General features: G+C 39.1%; 1 protein-coding gene across 1 annotated transcript in view; it reads left to right on the forward strand.

Annotated features, from left to right (window-relative positions):
• The window catches only part of KCNH8 (potassium voltage-gated channel subfamily H member 8), a 385,437-nt gene that overhangs the window by 340,860 nt on the left and 24,419 nt on the right, over window positions 1-20,158 (forward strand). The window contains exons 12-15 of the mRNA XM_060010106.1: window positions 5,954-5,992; window positions 10,898-11,256; window positions 13,285-13,391; window positions 16,057-16,133. Coding sequence (XP_059866089.1) covers window positions 5,954-5,992; window positions 10,898-11,256; window positions 13,285-13,391; window positions 16,057-16,133 — 582 coding nt within the window. The remainder of the gene's footprint in view (window positions 1-5,953; window positions 5,993-10,897; window positions 11,257-13,284; window positions 13,392-16,056; window positions 16,134-20,158) is intronic.

A 20,158-nucleotide genomic window follows, 5' to 3' on the forward strand; every position in this document is an offset into this window, starting at 1 on the left:
CATAATAGAAACTGTATTACCCACTTAGGGATTCAGACCAGCCTCTAAAATCTCTTCTTTAGATTAGGTGGTGGTGACCTCTCAGACATGTTAAGTTGAAGACGAATGCTCCCTATTCAAAGCCTATCCTTTCTCCAGAGGTTTCTAATTCCTCCCATCTGCCACCTGCCATGGGTGTCATTCACTGCTTGTTGGCCCCTCTGCTTGAGTCTGCAAGAGAAAGAAGCAGATGAGGAAATTAGACCTGCAGATTTGACAATTATTTATGATTTTTGTAAGAGTGGACATTTTAACTATGAGAATTATGGGGTTATTTGCAAGTACCCTTCATTCATATTCTCTTTATCCCAAACAACCGCCAGTGCTGGTAATATTGCTGTCCCGTGAACAAGATAAAATCCGTGATAATCCCTGTTTCTGAACGGGGACGCACGGTCCTTCAATCTGCTCTGTGACTTAATCAGTGTGGCATTATTAACAAGGCAGAGAATGTCATGAATCAGTCGGAGAGAAGAGCCTTGTAATTCACATCTCATCTCCCCATTGAGCAATCAGCTGCAGATAACATTCTCACCAGGGCACTTTCGTGTCTTATGAGATTCCATACTTGAGAGGTCATTTGCAGACCACACAGGGGCTTATAAATCCTACCTGTGGGCCAAGTAGACAATGGAAATAGATTTCCTACCTTCCTTGGGCCACTGGCCCCCTGGGTTACTGTTAGGAGTCCTGGGTCTTTGTGGTGGGTTCCACTCATCTTTGCTTCCTTCCTGCCTCACAGTGGTCAATTTCTTAGTGGTTCGGCCTCTTGAAAAGAGCTTGAGAGTAAGGAGAAGTTGTTGGTAATGCCTCATCGCTGCTGAGAAACCACTCACGTTCCTTCTAGAGGTGGCCTTTTAGCCTCCCGTGCAAGGCGGGGCCTCACACCCCGCCATCTCTCAGAACGCAGAGGGATTTTAATGGGTGGAAGGAATAGATAAAAGAAATCAAAGAGCTCCCTTCCCAACTAAAAGAATTCATAAAAATTCTAATATCAGGGAAGATTAAGCTGGGACGAAGTGAGCAAGTGGCATGGACATATATACACTACCAAACGTGAAATAGATAGCTAGTGGGAAACAGCCGCATAGCACAGGGAGATCAGCTCGGTGCTTTGTGACCACCTAGTGGGGTGGGATAGGGAGAGTGGGAGGGAGGGAGATGCAAGAGGGAAGAGATATGGGGATATATGTATACGTATAGCTGATTCACTGTGTTATAAAGCAGAAACTAACCATTGTAAAGCAATTATACCCCAATAAAAATATTAAAGAAAAATTCTAATATCAGGATAATTTACTATCAGGAAATTTAAGAACTTAAGGGGAAAAATGAGTTGAATGGCCAAGATCAGGTATGAGCCTATGAAAGCGCCTATAAAAGGGTCTTCATTCAATAAAAGAGACAACATTCAAGAACGCAATGGCACGTGTCACATCTAAAATGACTATTAATTTTAGTATATTTGATTTCCATTTGCAATTCAAGCTCAATAGTAAAACTTGGGACCTTCTTTACACAGTTAAAAAAATTGTGTATTTGTTTTGCTTTTTTTGGCAGCAAATTATATGAGGACTAAGAGACCATTTTTCCTCTCTGGTCCTCGATGCCAGTGAGCAGTATTTTTCCAATTTAAGAGTCCTGTCTCACGAACTTATGGTTACCAGGGTAGAAGGGGGGGGATAGCTAGGGATTATGGGATTGACATGTACACAGTGCTGTATTTAAAATAGATAACCAACAAGGACCTACTGTATAGCACAGGGAACTCTGCTCAATATTATGTAACAACCTAAATAGGAAAAGAATTTGATAAAGAATAGATATATGTATATGTATAATTGAATCACTTGCTGTACACCTGAAACTAACACCACATTGTTAATCACCTATACTCCAATATAAGATTAAAAGTTTTTTTAGAAAAAAAGAAATAGTAGGGTATAACATGTTATTGAGAGATGTAAAGTCTCAGCCAAAAGCAATACAATTAAGAACATTAAACCTAAAATACAAAAAAAAGTCCTCTCTCTCAAGTTCCCACTGGACTCACAGAGTGATAGAGTAATGTGGGTGGTTAGGATGGGGGAAAAGGAGAAGAACAGCTACACAAAAACTTTTAAAACCAATGCACCAAAGCTGAGAATGTTTCTTTCCCAGTCTTCAAGGTTATGACGCCTTACATCTGGTCATAACTTTGTGCCAGGCGGTGTCCTCAGCCCTTCTGCCCACATTGGGCTTCTTCCATCCTGATGGAATGAAGGGCACAATCCCAAGATGTGAATGGGTTGACCCTTGCCCTTCTTGATCTCTCTCAAAACTTTATTGCAGCGACCTCATTTCCTGCTCTTGTGTCTGACTTACTTCCCTTTTATCTTCCCAACCTCTATGACTCCAGTCTTTCTTTTTTTCCTAATTATTCCCATTAGAGATCACCAACAGTTCTTCTTATTATCTAAAAGGTATAAAAACTCCGTGTAGGAGGGATTCAAAATGGGAAAGCTGCCTTCCTCAAAACTTTCAAAACCGTTGAGTCTTCTAGTGGCTGGAACAATAAATATTTTCTATCCAAAGGCTGTATCCATGTTTCTCCCCGCTGGGGAAAGAATGCCTAGAATTCATCCGATTTCCTGAAAGATCTGTGACTCAGAAAAGGTTTACGAGGTGTTTGGGTAACTTAGCCTCATGAGTTTGGGGGGTCAGATTTGTGACAACCATCAAACCAGATTAAATGCCATAGTATGTCAGGCATTTTTTCTTTCAGCCCAAGAAACAGCATTAACCATTGGAAGAGGTATCTGAGAAAACTCATGATTCTATGGAAGGTACACTGAGAGTCAGGAGGCACGGCTTCTGGGGAAAAAGTTTTGCCACTAACTTGTTGCATGAATTGGGCAAGTCATCTCATCTTCCTGGGCCACTGTTTCCACATCTCTAGTTAGGGAGTTGGACTAATTCAGTGGTTTCAAACCTGACCTGGAGACCTGAGACCCACACCCATCACCAACTGAAAGAGATTCATTGGAACTGGTACTCTGTAACCTGATTTTTTAAAGGAACACTTCTCAAAGCATCCTATTGTCTGCCAGGTGTACAAACCATTGTAGCAGAGACTCTTTAGGGTCACTTCTAGCTTGAAAATACTGGGTTTCCATTAAACTAATATTCTCTACACTTGGCAGAATCTGGATTAGCCTGAAGTATCAGTCAACAGAATGCATCTATCAGAGTATTCTTTTTAAAATACATGTGATATAATGGACTTCCTCAGAACATAGGCACTGAAAATGCTTGCCTACAAATGTGGCTAAGCAGAAAATGTTTTATATTTTATCAATCTTCTTGACTCAGTATCTAAGTTCTATAATGTCTAAAACTAAAGGCACCTGGAAAATTACTGACTGATGGTGGGGCAAAAGTTGTGAATATCAAGTAAAAACCTGTGGTTTTGAAGGGGAATGGCAGAGGGGTGTTTCGCTTCAGAGATGAAAAGAGTAATTTCATTCTATCTTAACAGCATGCACCAACCTTTTCAGAACAGCTAGGGTTTTTGGGCTGCATCAGAAAGGAAAACATCACCAAGTTTGTTATTCTCCTGTAAGAGGGGGAAAATATCTTAATACGTATATTTATAAATGTTAAGGAAACCACATGAAAGCCGAAAATTTATTTCACTAACATACATAAGCTCACAACAATGAACAGACACAGAAAATAGCAGTATATACAGAATTCGACTACTTACAATACATTACAATAGATAACAGGGCATTTCATAAACAATTCAGTACTGGATTGAAATCTTTCCAAGGATGGTTAATTCTATTTAGCAGAACTATAACAAATCCATTCCTATCAGGGTGAGAGAGGGCTTTCACTGCTGCTGTTGAGTACTTTAAAAATATTTGCCTCTTATAAGTGAAATGAGCCACAGCAACTGCTAAGTGAACTTATTCCATGTAGGCTGAGTGTTTTTAAATCTGAGTTTTCTGTGATTTAAAAAACATTTTTTTAATAAAATAAAACACATGTGATTAATACCATATGTGAATTAAATGATTTATTCAGAGAGCCTATCACCGTAGTGCTGGCTACATAATGGACACTTACCTCATAGGATTTGTAATGAAAATTACTGGAGGTCATGGCTGGGGAGCATTTACCAGGGTGCTCATCACAGTAAATACTTAGTGAATCGACAGCTGATAGGATGATAATAACAATGACGTTGGTTATAAGATCTCACTACTCAAAGTGTACCCCACGGGCCAGCAAGGTCCACATTACCTGGGACGTCATTGGAATGCGGAGTCTCAGGCTCCACCCAGACTTCCTGAATCAGAACCTGCAAGTTTGAGAAGCACTGATACAGAAAAACATTCTTGGAGTTCAGCAACTCGACAGAACTCATATTAGTAGGAAACCATGGGGGTTGGGAGTCACACCCAAATCAGCAAGTGCTAAGGCCAGTGCCTTTCTCTTATCCCTTAGACAGCATCTCTGACCTGGAGATGTTCAGGCTTCCTGAATCCCAGGGCAATTCTTTCTTTCATCCAAGCTGTAACTGAAAAGCTTTTCAAAAACCCATTTTTTATGTCTACCACAGTAGCAACGACATTGTAATTTTGTTTTATTTTCCACATTTTTAATTATTCAGCTGTTTTACTTGTCACCATTTAGGGAATTATTGCAAAACGTATGTCTTCAGTGCTACTGATCAATGCATATTTAGGCAACTAAACAGATGTAGAATGGGTTGACTGCTTTGATAAAATTAAACATTGATGAAACGTATATTTGCACAGCAATAATGATGCTGGCATTTGTATAAATAATAGCAGATCTATTTCCCTAATCATCTAGAAAAAAAAACAGTCGGGGCGGGGGGTTGACAGAATTACCAAATATGTCTCACTTACCAGGCAGGTCATTTTCAAGTGCAAGTTTTTTTTTTCATGGGAATAAAATTATGTTAATTTATAACATCTATTACCACTTTAAAATGAGAGAAGTATATTTGAGCGAAAAACAATGTGGATGAGACCTGAAGCATATTTCCCGGATATGTTATAATTTCCAGAGCTTGTTTGTACGTCCTGGAAGGTGCATGTTTTTTAAGATACTCCTCCACGGTACCACAGTTTGATTTTAGGCAAGATGTGTTTTGAACTTAAGTGATTCTATGTTACACATTTGTTTTTCACATTTCACCATCTCTGAAATTGGGATCAGTCTTATAACTGATGGCATGTCACAATTTGATTGACAGAATTTTTTTTCTTTTTTACAATCAATTGGATCTTAAAATCACTTAAATTGAAAATTAGTATCCGCAGTGAACTTAATCCTAGTCCACAGGGAACATCATAGCGAGTAAAACAAATGGGACAGAGAGGATTCATCACCCCCACCCGTATCCAAAGAAAAAGGGGAGGTGAATAAATAGAAAGAAATGAGATTAAATAAGAAACGCCTCCACGATTTCTTTTTTTCACAGAGCCGGAGAGAAAAATCATGGAAGATAAGATAATTTAGCAAAAGGGCAAGAAAGAGGAATAAGGGAGATGGAAAACAAAAAGAGAGCAAATAAAGCATCAAGATGGAAAATGTATCCAATGAGTGTACTATTTTGACCTCTATTTCCTGGGTGTGGTGTCCTGTACTAGACAGTCAATTTGCTGCTCCCTTTTCTTTATTACACACTCTGGTCAGTAGAGCTCCTAGAGGGTGAGGTGTGGGAGATGCTCCCAGCATCTCTCAGGAGGTATTTCCTCTTCTCTGGCCCATGCAGGTGGCCCATCTCCCCCCCACAGCCTCTGAACTTTCATCTCTTTCCCTGCCTCCATTTCACTCAGTCCCAAACCACCGAGAAGGTGTAAATGATTGTTACAACTTTGTTTGTTTGTTCTTTCAGGTGATATCAAGATTATCGAACAAATCTACGGTCTCACAGGTATGGCTTTTTGCCAAAGAGCAAAATATTTATCTAAAATTTGTGGGATTTCCAACAAATCTGTCTCCCCCTTGAGGGTGTAGTGTATTCATTTTTGACTTCCCCTAAAGCACTTGAGAGAGACGTGGCAATGACTTTCATGAGTTTGGGAATAGAGAAAGATTGAAACTCGTGTATCTATTTAAGGATCTTAGAGCTATTGTTAAAACATAGTTTGTCACCAAAACCTGCCCAGAGTAACGAAGTCCTGGGGTATTGATCTTAGAAGAATTGAGCTTTTAAATCAGTCCCAACTTTTAAGAACCCTCCAATTTCACAGAAAACTTTCCCCCAAAACAGTAACTTGTCCGATTTATTACCTAGACCTTTATTACCAATAATCCCATGAAAGAAACACTGTAAACAGCTCCTTTTCTTGATCTGTACCCTCTTGAAGCAGAACCCCCCAACTTTCACACACGTGCATACACACACACATACACATGCATACAGAGGTGCACAAATAAATCCAATTACACAGCACGTTACAAAGACGTTGTTAATGGACCGAAGATGGTTGGGGGTGGGAAGCAAACAGAATTGCTATTGAGAAACATTTTTAAAGCTCTTAAAACATCTCAGTGCTATCAACCAAGTTCCTCCCTGCCACTAGTTGTCTTTTCTCTCTCATCTCTGCGAAATCCCTCTTCAGGAACTAGCAAAACTCTCATTACATTTAAACTCTCTCAACAGGCATCCTTTCCTCATTACCTCTTTTCCGCCAGACCTTTCCCATATTCTCTTTCTCATGAAAAGAAATTTAGCCTCCTTTTGGATTTTCCCATCTGAATTCCTCACCCCACCATAGCGCTCTGAAAATGAACATCCCTTCCAAGAATACACCATCCTTAACTTTCAAAAGCAAAATCTGTATAATTAAGGCTGAAGTTCATTTGCAGTATCAAAACTACCAGAATAACAGGGGTTTCAATACAATAGATATTTATTTCTCTCTCATGGACAAGGCCGGAGGTGAGCAATATAACAGTGTCAGTAGGCCTGGAGATTTCCTCTTTCTGCTTCATGATCCTCAACATATGCCTTCCTTCTCCTCATTCTCTCAGATGGCTGCTGGAGATCCATTCATTTCATCAGTGTTCCAGACTAGAAACTAAAGCAAAGTAAAAGAGCAAGATAGATGCTCCCCTCCTTCTAGGAGCCTTCCTAAAATTTCCCTATAACCTGTCTACTGGCATACTATTATCCTAGAATTTGGCCTTATGGCCAAACCAAGTGGCAAGGGGTCCGAAAAAGGTGATCTTTGGGCAAGGTGCATTGCTAAGAGTTCTGTTAACTAAGAAAAAAGGGGAGATTATGTAAAATATCACAACATTATCTGTAGGACCTGCCCTGATGTAAATTTTGTTTTCTTTTTCTTCATGATCATCACCATCATCACAAGGGTAAGCATTTAATTAAGCACATTCAGTGCATATCACTAAGGGTGTAACTACCATTATCTAATACCTAATTTTTTCCTCACATTATTGCCAATTTACAGGTGAGGAAACCAAGGCTTTAAATAATAACATTACCTGACCAAGGTTATAGCTAGTAAGTCACAGGACTTTTAAGACTGTGTGATCAAAAACACATGCATTCCACCACTAGACTTTATTCTGCTTTCCTTTTAGTCAAGACACGTTTAGTCAAGACTCATTCGTGAGTTTGAAATGACCATCCCAGCAAGATGTCACAAGCAAAATTAGAGACTCCTTTGACTGTGGGGATAAAACCTCATTGCCCTCATGGGAGCATTCATGAGAAAGATGAGAGGGAAAGGAAGAGATGGGTCAGAGAGAAGGAAAAGATCTGTGGTTGAATTTTGTGGCCATGTATACACAGGTGAATCCAGTGACACAGGGAGGAGGGTGTTTCTATACCAATGGCCTGAAGAAAGTAACAGGTACTCCTCCTGCACAGAGGCTGCATGTGGGGCTGGGTATTTAATAATAATAAATTTGAGTATTGTCTGCAGTGATGGTCCACGGGCTAATGAATTCTTGGTATAAATCATGTTGGCTGTCCCAGTCACAAGAGTCAGTACCTAAGCAAATTGTCCAAGGTGCCAAGCATGGAAGTGTGAAAATTAAATGAACTTGTAGAAGTACAAACATCTTATAGGTTACTAGTCAGAAGATTCTGTTAGAGCCAAGGGAGCCTCCTTGAAACAAAGGAATGGTTAAATTGCCAATGCAAATGTAAACAGAAGTCCAATTAGAGAATGTACTCACTGATTTTAATTTCTGTGATAAGTTCGCCCTGTTGTATCTTTAGCTGGGTGAGCTCACTTTTCTGTTCTACAATACTAGTATACAAATGTTCCTCTGCAATTCCACATGGGTCCATCTTTTGTTAAAAGCACAGAATTTAAAATGCTGTGAAGAAAAAAAAACAAATAAAAGCAAAACCATAACTCTTGAATAAAGAACTAATAGCTTTACCATTAATTAAAATAATCACATAGTTGGAAAGATGAGTCTAATAATTCCATTTCCTCAAGAAATTTTGACCCATAAGATTAAAATACAGGGCTTCCCTGGTGGCACAGTGGTTGAGAATCCGCCTGCCAATGCAGAGGACACGGGTTCGAGCCCTGGTCTGGGAAGATCCCACATGCCGCAGAGCAACTGGGCCCGTGAGCCACAGCTACTGAGCCTGCACTTCTGGAGCCTGTGCTCCGCAACAAGAGAGGCCATGACAGTGAGAGGCCCGCGCACCGCGATGAAGAGTGGCTCCCACTCACCACAACTAGAGAAAGCCCTCGCACAGAACTGAAGACCCAACAAGCCAATTAATTAATTAATTAATTTTAACAAATGATTAAAATACAAAAAAAAAACCTTCCTAAGTGAACTGATCATTTTATTTTACAGCTATGGCCTCAACTAAATGGGTGAATGGGCCTGTCAGTCACTACAGATTCAAGTTCATTTTTTTGTTACATATATATATATATATATCATTATAACTGTTACAATAAAATTCATATACCAATAAAACAACTATTTATTGAGATGAAGTAATAACCATGACAGCTCATGACATATAAATAGTATTCTTAGGTCTTTTCAGTTTATTTTTATTATGAATTATTGATAAGCAGGTATAAATGATTGTATCCTCAAAAGAAACTGAGGCACAGAAAAATGAACTGACTTTTTGGAGCAGGGAGGCCATGTCTGGGGCAGAGCAAGAAACACATACTCTTAGAGTGACTCTGTTGAGGGCCATCAGCTTAGCCTTTGCTACCTTGTCTGCCCTGCCCCTTCATTATCCCCTCCTTCATCCTTTCCCATCCTCTCCTTTGCTTCTCCTAAGCCTGTAAGGTTGAAGGAGCCCAGGCAGGAATCCTACAGGAGAGTTTGCAAAACTCTCCCTTTCCTTTCCTAAGGCTCTCGAGGTGAGAGGATCAAATGGTTTGCTGTACTTCCTGCCACCTGACTTGTGAGAACAAGGAGAGCTGAGGACACTTCTGATCTTCGTTCATCTATGATCCAAAATAGGAAAGAGTTTTATTCTCAAAGATAATATAATTTTGCTGGTTGATCTCCACATAAAGTTCCACTGAGGACCCTGTAACTTTAAAATATCAAGGCCCAATTATGCTAAGTGAAATCAGTCAGACAGAGAAGGACAAATACTGTATGAGATCACTTATATGTGGAATCTAAAAACTACAACAAACTAGTGAATATAACCAAAAAGAAGCAGACTCACAGACACAGAGAACAAACTAGTGGTTATCAGTGGGGAGAGGGAAGGGGGAGGGGCAAGATACAGGTAGGGGAGTAAGAGGTACAAACTACTGGGTATAAAATAAGCTACAGGGAGATGTTGTACAACACAGGGAATATAGCCAATATTTTATAATATCTATAAATGGAGTATAACCTGTAAAAATTGTGAATCACTATACTGTACACCTGTAACATATAATATTGTATATCAACAATACTTCAATAAAAATAAAATGATGAGGATACCTGAAAAATGAAATAAATAAATTAAATAAACTATCAAGGCCCAAGACTTTGCAGTAAAATTAAAAAAATGTCTTATTCCTAAAAACATGCCATCATATGCTATTATAAATGACAGGCTGATTAAAACCTCAATGCAAACCTGATCAAATGTACCTTTTACATAGCTCACCACCAAGAGTTTAAAAGACCAAGAGAAGGACTGTGGGCTAACACCGGGAAAGCAGAGAGAGTAAACCTAGCTGAGATCAGAAATGGGGAGATTTTTAACATCTTTTATTGAAATATAGTTGATTTACAATGTTGTATTAGTTTCAGGTGTACAGTAAAGTGATTGAGATATATATATATATATACATATATATATGTATATATCCTTTTTTAACATTCTCTTCCATTATAAGTTATTACAAGATATTGAATCGAGTTCCCTGTGCTATATAGGAGGTCCTTGTTGGTTATCTATTTTATATATAGCAGTGTGTATATTTTAATGCCGAACTCCTAATTTATCCCTCTACCCCCCTCCCCTTGGGTAATCTTAAGTTTGTTTTCTATGTCTGTGAGTCTATTTCTGTTTTGTTTAAAATTTTTATTGGAGCATAGTTGATTTACAGTGTTGTGTTAGTTTCAGGTGTACAGCAAAGTGAATCATTCTTTTTCAGATTCTTTTCCCATGTAGGTTATTACAGAATATTGAGTAGCGTTCCCTGTGCCAGACAGTATGAGAGACTTTGAACAGCTGAATAAATAAGAGCAAAATCTGTGAGGCTTAAAGGCTCTAGGGGATCTGACTTTGTTCAGATGGGCCCTGCAGCATGAATGATATGCCTCTCAAGAAGTCTTCACAATCTGTACTCATCTATATTATCCTCCGATTTAGCCAGAGCCCAAGGGAAATGGCAGCATCAAGAAGAGACTCCCATCCATTGTGGAAGACGAGGAAGAGGAAGAGAGCCGGGAGGAGGAGGAGACTGCATCCCTCTCCCCCATCTACACTAGGGGATCTTCCTCTTCCCGTAGCAAGAGGCCTGGAAGCAGTAAGAGCTATCTCGGCTTAAGCCTGAAGCAGCTGGCCTCGGGAACAGTGCCATTTCACTCACCTGTCAGAGTCTCCAGTTCCAATTCCCCCAAAAGCAAACAGGAAGCCGACGCCCCTAACCATGGTAAAAGAAAAGAGAAGAACTTGAAATTGCAACTTTCAGCTTTGAACAATGCTGGACCCCCAGACCTCAGTCCAAGGTGAGAGTTCACATCATAGAATTCTTTCCCAGGTGAAACTGGCTGCCTTGTAGTCAGACTAGTACCTGGCTAGTAAATGAGTCAGCCTTCTAGGCCTTTCTGCCGTGCAGGTTCCTAGCCTCGATGCTTCAGCTTCCCTAAATGTTTGTGCGCCATTTTTGACTCTACGTGGAGGTGTGTGCAAGATGAGAATAAATCATTTTAGTCACATTCTCAAAAGGGTCCATTACATGTTCCAAATTCTTTCTCTTCTCCCTTTACCCATTTAGCTCTACCTATTTTTATAGATGTATATTTCTACATTGTAATTTTATAACTTATAAATTTCTAATGAAAACAAAAGAGATGGAACAAAGTCCGTATTGCTATCCCCTCAGTATCTGATCTTACCAAAAGTTTCATGAAGCAATGAGTGGAAATTATGAAGGAAGTGAAGTGCTGGTCTTCATTTCCCATAGTATTTGCTTCATTATTGTGGACGATTGAACTTATTTTTATTTCTGGTCCCTTCAGCCTGTAATATGGGATGGTTCTATTTTTTAATTTTAAAAAAATTCACTTTAGGATCAACTAAAAGTGATTGAAACAGTGAAAAATTCTGAGTCAGAAAATGTGAAAAGAGTAGGCTATGGTGCGTAACAGCTCAGTAAAAAATAGACATGAAAAAAACATATTGAGTGATTCCTAGTCTCATGTACTCGGCTAGGTAATTTTTCATTTACTATTACATTTAGTCTTTTCAGGAATCGTCTAAAGTAGCTTGTATTATCTCTACTATAAAGTTGTAAGAAGTGTTAAGTATTTTGAAGGTTACATATTTTGTCCAAAATCTCAGAAATTTGAGTTCTGAAATGTAGATTCAAATTCTGTTGTTCTGCTTATAAGGCAAGAGTTGTTTCTGATATACTACATATTTAGTTAGTCATTTGAAGAACACAACTTATCCATTTAGAGAAAATATTAAGGGGAAAATAAGCAAAACAGGGTTAATGAAAAGTAGGTGGATATTAAATGTTCAGGAATTCAGTTGGAGATGGTAATTTGAAAACATCCCTTAATTCTTCTCCTTCCTAAAATTTCTCTAAAATGAAAAATACTAAATTATAAAAAGGGGAAAATGTATGAGAGCTGGAAAAGAAAGTTTCATGTACAACTTATTCTACACTTATGAAAAAACATATTTTATTTTATATCTAGAAAAAGATTTTGAGAACACACCAAGATGTTAAGGGTAGTGGTGAATGACAGTTGATTTTTCTTTTCAGATTTTTGCTACCTTTATGTTTACATTTTCTCCAATAAATTCATCTTTTTTAAAAAATAATGAGTGTGTTAGATATTATTTACCAAGGAAAGAAGATTATCTAGAGTCCTAATAGTCAGTTAAATATAATTCTTCAACTCTCACTTCAGAGTTTTGTCCACGTCCAGAGCAAAGATGTTTTCAAAGTTATTTTCTGCAATTCTGTAAACATTATGTTAAAACTCTTTAATTCTGGATAGAGTAGTGAATTAATATAAATTTAGATAAGAGAACTTCTGTAGCTTAAGGTTTTGAATCTGAGAATAAATGAGTCTAAGATCTATAGCATTGCTGTTCAATAGAAATGTAGCATGAGCTAAAATTGTGAGCCACATGAGTAATTTTAAATGTTACAGTAGCCACATCTTTAAAAAGTAAACACACACACATGCAATTATTTAATAATAATTTTAATAAGATATTTTATTTGACTCAATATGCCCCAAATACTAGCATTTCAAATATTAAAAATTACTAATTAAATAACTTACATTTTTTACTAAAATCTTCAAAATCCAGTGTGTATTTTATAGTTACAGCACATCTCTTTTTGCACATTTCAGGTGCTCAATGGCCGTATAAGGCTAATGGCTACCATATTGGATAGCCCAGCTCTAGAGTGTCTAGAATTTAGAAATTTAACACACAATTTTTCAAGTCTTCTAGGAATACTGGAACCCATGAATATAAATACACAACTAGCCAATCCTTGTTATTTTAAACAGGGTTGTTGATGGAATTGAAGATGGAAACTGCAGTGAGGAAAGCCAGTCTTTTGACTTTGGCTCTGAACGAGTCAGACCGGAGCCCCGAATTTCTCCTCCTCTTGGAGGTAAGCTCTATATTTAGTCTTCTCTCAAGGGGTGATATGTCTTTACAACTTGTAATGTTTGGTATAGGCACTTTTTTGCCTTCCCATTCTCGGGGTATTCTCCATGTGATGGAACTTAACCAAAGCCACAAAGTAATTTCACTTGAGTCTGTGCCACCTCCAAGTTATTAAGATAGCATTTGTAATGGTTCCTCTATCCAGGCTCGATATCCTGCAGCTTACCAGCCCAGGTAAATGGTGTGTCAGGAGGAGACTCAAATTTCTGCTCTTCATCAGAGGGTAACCATGTTTTCCTATTATAAATGCAGACTAATCCACAGAAACAACATTACCCAAAGGAAATGCTGTGTTGGGTGTAGACTGTAGGAACATTGGTTATACTTAACCAATTTATTGGGTAAGTGGTTAAGTACTTGCAGTTTGCCAGGGATAAATATCTTCAGAAGTATGTAAGAATATCGGAAATGATGGGGAATTATATGAAGTACTACCCTCTAGGGATGGTGAATTAATGTAAAGTACCCCAAAACCTAGCCCAGGCTCCTCTCTCTCCGTTTCATTCTTGAGTTCATTGCCCACAAAAGAATTTGTCAGCATGATGAAGGCCAGAAATGACAACTTCTAAAAGAAGACGCACCTGTAGCTGATAGAGAATAATGAACATAGGCGATCCCAAACAGTCACCAGATGCAAGGCAGATCCTTGTGTCAGGATCTCCTGCTAATTGGTGAATCCTTCCATGGGCAAAGCCAAGCCCAATAAAGACTTCTGAATGTACAGCTCTGGGGGTATGTCTCCATTTGGTAGAATACCAGTCTTCTATCAATCAACAGTTCTTCCCAGCAGTCATCTGGGAAGATGGAAGAGTAAGACTCCATAGTAGGACAATGGTGGGAGGTGGGAAGGTGAGGAGAGGAATGCAGATGTTAGTCAACAATCATGATTCATCCATGTAATGGACTTATATCTGCTCTGGGCAAGAAGCACAGAAATCATAGTTCTTGTCAACCAGATGTGAGCATTTGCTATGGAAGCTGACGGTGGGTCCCAATTGGAAGTTTTCCTTGTTGGCTCACAGGACGTCATCATGCCATCCACCTAGTATTTCTGGTCCTGCCACCCCCCTTAGCCTCCTCTTCTCCCTTTTCCCAACATCTACCCCAATACTCATCCATTCAAGCAACAAATATTCTTGACTTTACCTCCTAAATATCTCTCAGTTATGTCTGAGACTTTCTATCCTTCCTTCCACCACCCTTTTCCCTGCCACATTCACTCTTGCCTGCACTGCTTCCAAAGTCACTTCTGTTTTCACACTGTTCTCCATACAGAGAGAACTTTTAAAAAAAATACAAATTTATTCTTATTACGCTATTCCTATGCTTAAAATCCTGAGATGGATTCCTACTGCCCTTAGTATGAAATCCACACCTATTGCATAATTGCTTTTTTTAAAAAATAAATTTATTTATTTATTATTTTTGGCTGCATTGGGTCTTCATTGCTGTGCGTGGGCTTTCTCTAGTTGCAGTGAGCGGGGGCTACTTTTCATTGCAGTACACGGGCTTCTCATTGTGGTGGCTTCTCTTGCTGCAGAGCACGGGCTCTAAGCGTGGGGGCTACAGTAGTTGTGACGCACGGGCTTAGTTGCTCCATGGCATGTGGGATCTTCCCAAACCAGGGCTCGAACCTGTGTCCCCTGCATTGGCAGGCAGATTCTTAACCACTGCACCACCAGAGAAGCCCCATAATTGCTTTTTCAATGCCTCTTTTCCCAGCTAGACTCAAAGCCCCATGAAGGTCAATATATTTTCTTTATTTCTGTCTCATCTAAAGGAGGCTTAGCCTGTTGTAGGTGATCTCTTATCATTCATTGAATGAATAGATTAACTTTGAAAAATATCTCAGCAAAAGGAGCTTTTACTACTCTGACACTTTGGATTGTTTTGAGCGACTTTTTTCTCCCACAGGCAAATTTTCTACACGTAACTGACCAGAATTAAGATAGTCATCATGATATATATACACGACATATATAGATATAGATATTTCTGTATATCAAATCCCTTCCACTCTAGCTAGCAATGATTCATCTGTGCTTCTTGCTCCTGACAGATATGAAATGTATTTGTAAAAGTAAGGTAGAGAAAAAGTGGAGATGAGAGACCCGGGAAATGGGAGAAATCGCCTTTTAGAGCAACATTGGAAGAGACAGAAGCCTGCAGTGGGGATGAGCAGATTTAATAGAGGTAGGAGGAAAATGCTCTCATGGGTACAGGACTCAAAATCTGGAAAGGGAAGAGAGGAGAAAAGAACATCTCTTTTCTATGGCTTGGACACTGGCTGTGATATATTTTTGGAAAACGGTCAAAGAAGAGAACATGTGCCATTTGGGCACATGGTAGGACTGTGTTCAGGAGAAGGGGAGGGTGGCCATGGACACATCCAGTAAGTGTGGCCTCAGTCACCACCATGCTGTGTGCCTAGTTCCAAAGAGCTCACCAGGTGCCATCCAGAGGAGAACTAGGGAGACAGAAGCTACAGTGCACCGACATCAGGAAAGGTTGAAGGCAGCTTGGGCTTCCTTCCTTGTTCTAACTGCCCCAGTCCTGAAATATGAGGTTTATTCCTGAAGGACTCATTCTGCGTGTGTGTCACTTTCCAGACCCAGAGATTGGAGCTGCTGTCCTCTTCATCAAAGCAGAGGAGACCAAGCAGCAGATAAACAAACTCAACAGCGAGGTATGGAGCTTTGCCTTTCTCTGGTCATGTTGGAGTGGTGAGAGGGGAGGGAAATCCTAGTCACCAGCAGAAGTGGTATAATATAGTCATGATGAATATGCGCTCTGGTGTCTGGTGACAAATATGGATGAATTCCCACTCAGCCTCCTGTGAGTATTAGTCACTTACCTTCTCTCAAGCTCTATTTCCCCGTGGGTAGCAAAGAGATAGTAGTCATCCCCACCTTATGGCCCATTTGTGAAATTAAATGAAATAAGCTAGGTAAATTATTTAACCTACAGGAAAGACTAACTAAATGATTATTATAATTGGTGTCATAAATGTATTGATACTTGGTTTAATTGGTGCTTTGTCACTTTTCTCAAGTACTTTAATTTTTAATGAGTTAAAGCAAGATCATTTGTCCACAGATGAATCAAAAGTAATGAATCAGAGTAATCAAATGACCTGAAACTCTATTCTTTTCTCTGGCCTGTATTTGCTGTGTAACTTTGAGCACTTTAGCTCTTTAGATCTTACCATCTCTCCGTGTAAAATAAGGTAATTTCTTAAAAAACTTTATTGAGGTATATTGTACGTATCATAAAATTCACTTATTTCAAGTGTATAGTTTAATGATTTTTACTATCTTTATTGAGTGGTTCAACCATCCCCACCTGAGTTTTAGAGTATTTTTCCTCCCTAAAGAGATCTCTCACACCCATTTATGATTAATCTCTGTTCCCACATCCAGCCCTAAGCAACCACTTATCTACTTTCTGTTTCTATAAATTTGTCTTTTCTGTATGTCTCATATAAATAGAGAAGGTAATTTCTGAATCAGTCTCTTAATTTGGGTGTCCCCCTAAAATTAAATTAAAAAAAAAATAGATTTTGAGACAATGATTTGGATGCAAATAGTTTCTTTGGGAGGTGATCCAGGAAGCAAGGTGAAGGAGTAAAGGAATAAGACAGGAAAGAAAGGAAAACAAGTAAATAAGTGTGTGTTAATGAGATCATTCACTCTGTAGGCAATTGGGGCTCGATCCTGCTAGGGGGACACTGAGAGACTGTGTAGGGCAACTAAGAATTGTTCTTCCATGAGACAAGTAAAAGGAGTTGAGGGTGGCTTCTGAGAGGTTACCTTCAGGCTTAGCTGCAGAAGACACTAGAAGGATCCTTCAGACAGGAATATGCAGGAAGACCCAGCTGTCTGTGGTAAACTTCCAGGTAGACCTAGGCCAAGTTCAGTGAGCAGACACAGACAGGGTAATAGGGCTGAAGTTTTAGATTCTCTGATGAGGTCTTTATGGAAAATGTAACCAACTGATGATATTGATGAGATTTGAAAAAAATGAAATTCACGTAATCATAATTGCTTTCCAATTACCTGTAATAATGGAAAACTGGGCAGCTTGTCATAAAGTCTATAGGGTGTTTTTGTTAATAAATTTATTTATTTCATTTATTTTATTTTTGGCTGTGTTGGGTCTCCGTTGCTGCGTGTGGGCTTTCTCTACTTGCTGCAAGCAGGGGCTACTCTTCGTTGAGGTGCGTGGGCTTCTTATCGTGGTGGCTTCTCTTGTTGCAGAGCACGGGCTCTAGGCGCACGGACTTCAGTAGTTGTGGCTCATGGACTCCAGAGCACAGGCTTAGTAGTTGTGGCGCACGGGCTTAGCTGCTCCACGGCATGTGGGATCTTCCCGAACCAGGGCTCAAACCCGTGTCCCCTGCATTGGCAGGCGGATTCTTAACCACTGCACCACCAGGGAAGCTCAAGCCTATAGGTTTTTGTTCAACGTGTGTTCCATCAGCTTAGTGAAGATTTGTGCTTTACTGCCCTCTCTCATTCGGAGTCTACACTTTCTGGAAGTGAGATGGTTGCCAACAAGAAGTAAGAGGGCCAAAGGGCAGACTAACAAAATAGGAAAAGAAAAACTAACTGGATTGAAACTGCTTAAATCACGAGGACTTGGCCATATGTGAGATCACCCAAATAATCTCATTAAAAATACACCAAAAAAAAATACACAGAAGAACAAAAAGAAAACAAACTAAACACTCTTTTGGGCACCTGGACATCAACTTTTGTGTATGTGTGGTTTAAGAGTGCTTTATTATTGTGGGGTTTTTTGTTGTTGGGTTTTTTTTTTTTTTGGATAGCAACTTTTTATTAAACAATTTTCTTTAAGATATTGTTCTCAGATAAAATCACACATTAATACCACTTGAATTATCAATATTTTCCCTCACATTTGAGTTTATTTAATGGTTTTAGGAACTGACTGACCAATATCTTAGCTGAAACACAGAAGTTAGTAATTAGTCTGGGAAAAAAAAAATGTGTTGGTAGCTTCAATGTTCACCTTCCCTAAGTTCAGGTTTTTCCTCTATTAAATGGTAATGATAAAATCTGTCATAGAGGAGTGTGGTTAAGGACTTAATACCATATGTAAAGCACCAAACATGGTGGTCAAATGCTCATTCTCTCCTCATACAAGGTCATGCTTCTAGTCAACAAATGTGACTCTCAAGTTAGTCCCCCCTGCTACCCAACAGTGCCCCGTGCAGAGTAATAGGAGAGAGAATTAGTCAATGTATATGGAATAAAATGAAAATGAATGGACTTAAGGGAAACATATTTGATCATGAAAATGAGACTGCTTTCACCTGAGACTTCCTTTTGCTATGAAGATGCTCACTATAAAATTAGAATAGGGACTTCCCTGGTGGCACAGTGGTTAAGAATCTGCCTGCCAGTGCAGGGGACATGGGTTTGAGTCCTGGTCTGGGAAGATCCCACATGCCACTGAGCAACTAAGCCTGTGGGCCACAACTACTGAGCCCGCCTGACACAATTACTGAAGCCCACGCACCTAGAGCTCATGCTCTGCAACAAGAGAAGCCACTGCAATGAGAAGCCCATGCACCGCAAGGAAGAGTAGCCCCTGCTCACCGCAACTAGAGAAAGCCACGCGCAGCAACGAAGACCCAATGCAGCCAAAAATAAATAAATAAATTTATTTTAAAAAATTACAATAAAAAATGATAGGGTAAAAATTTTACATTTCAGTGCCTCTTATTTTAACTAAATAATTTGATGTAAAAGTGTCACCGATTTACTGTAAAGAACACTTATTCTGTAACATTTAAGTTGATTTAAGGGCAAGGAGACCCAGTATGCCAGTTAACAATGCTTAACCATTATGTGACATTACACTAAACGTTTAAGTGGTAAAATGATATTAAAACTAGGCAGAAGACAACCTGCCAAACTTAACAGAAAGGTAATCACAGGCAAATTTCAAACTGAGAAAATGCGATGGCTTATTAAATCATCCTTAGCAGAGTACACTTTGGCTGGAGTGCTCTAATTGCCACTTGTTAACATTTTATTTTGTAGGTACATAAAGGAGCCAGTTAATATTAGGCCACTTTATTCCAACTTGAGTCTTAACTATATTAAGGAGAATGAAAATGTTTCATGTATATAATACATGCCTAAACAAAAAAATAAATGAGTTTTGTAGAAACAACTTATATTGACTTTTCTGAGAGAGAAGTCTGGCTTCTCATACTATTTATTAACTCCCTTTTTAAAACAACTTTATTGAGGTATAATTAACGTGTCATAGAATTCATCCTTTGAAAGTGTACACCTCGGGACTTCCCTGGCGGTCCAATGGTTATGACTCTGTGCTTGTATGGCAGGGAGTGCAGGTTTGATCCCTGGTCAGGGAACTAAGATCCCGCAAGCCAGACAGCGTGGCCAAAATAAATAAATTAATTAATTAATTAGTTAAAGCATACACTTGAGGGCTTTTAGTATATTCCTAGACTTGTGCATGCATCACCATAATAAATTTTAGAACATCTTGTTTCCCCACAAAGAAGCTTTGCACCACACAGCCATCACCCCTAATGCCAGTGGCTCCCCGTCTTCAGCCCCAGGCAACCACTAAGCTACACTATGTGCCTGTAGATTCGCCCACTCAGGCCATTTTATATAAATGGAATCATACAATATGGTCTTTTGTGACTGGCTT

The sequence above is a fragment of the Delphinus delphis genome, chromosome 4, assembly GCF_949987515.2.
Source record: "Delphinus delphis chromosome 4, mDelDel1.2, whole genome shotgun sequence".
NCBI classification, from domain to species: Eukaryota; Metazoa; Chordata; class Mammalia; order Artiodactyla; family Delphinidae; genus Delphinus; species Delphinus delphis.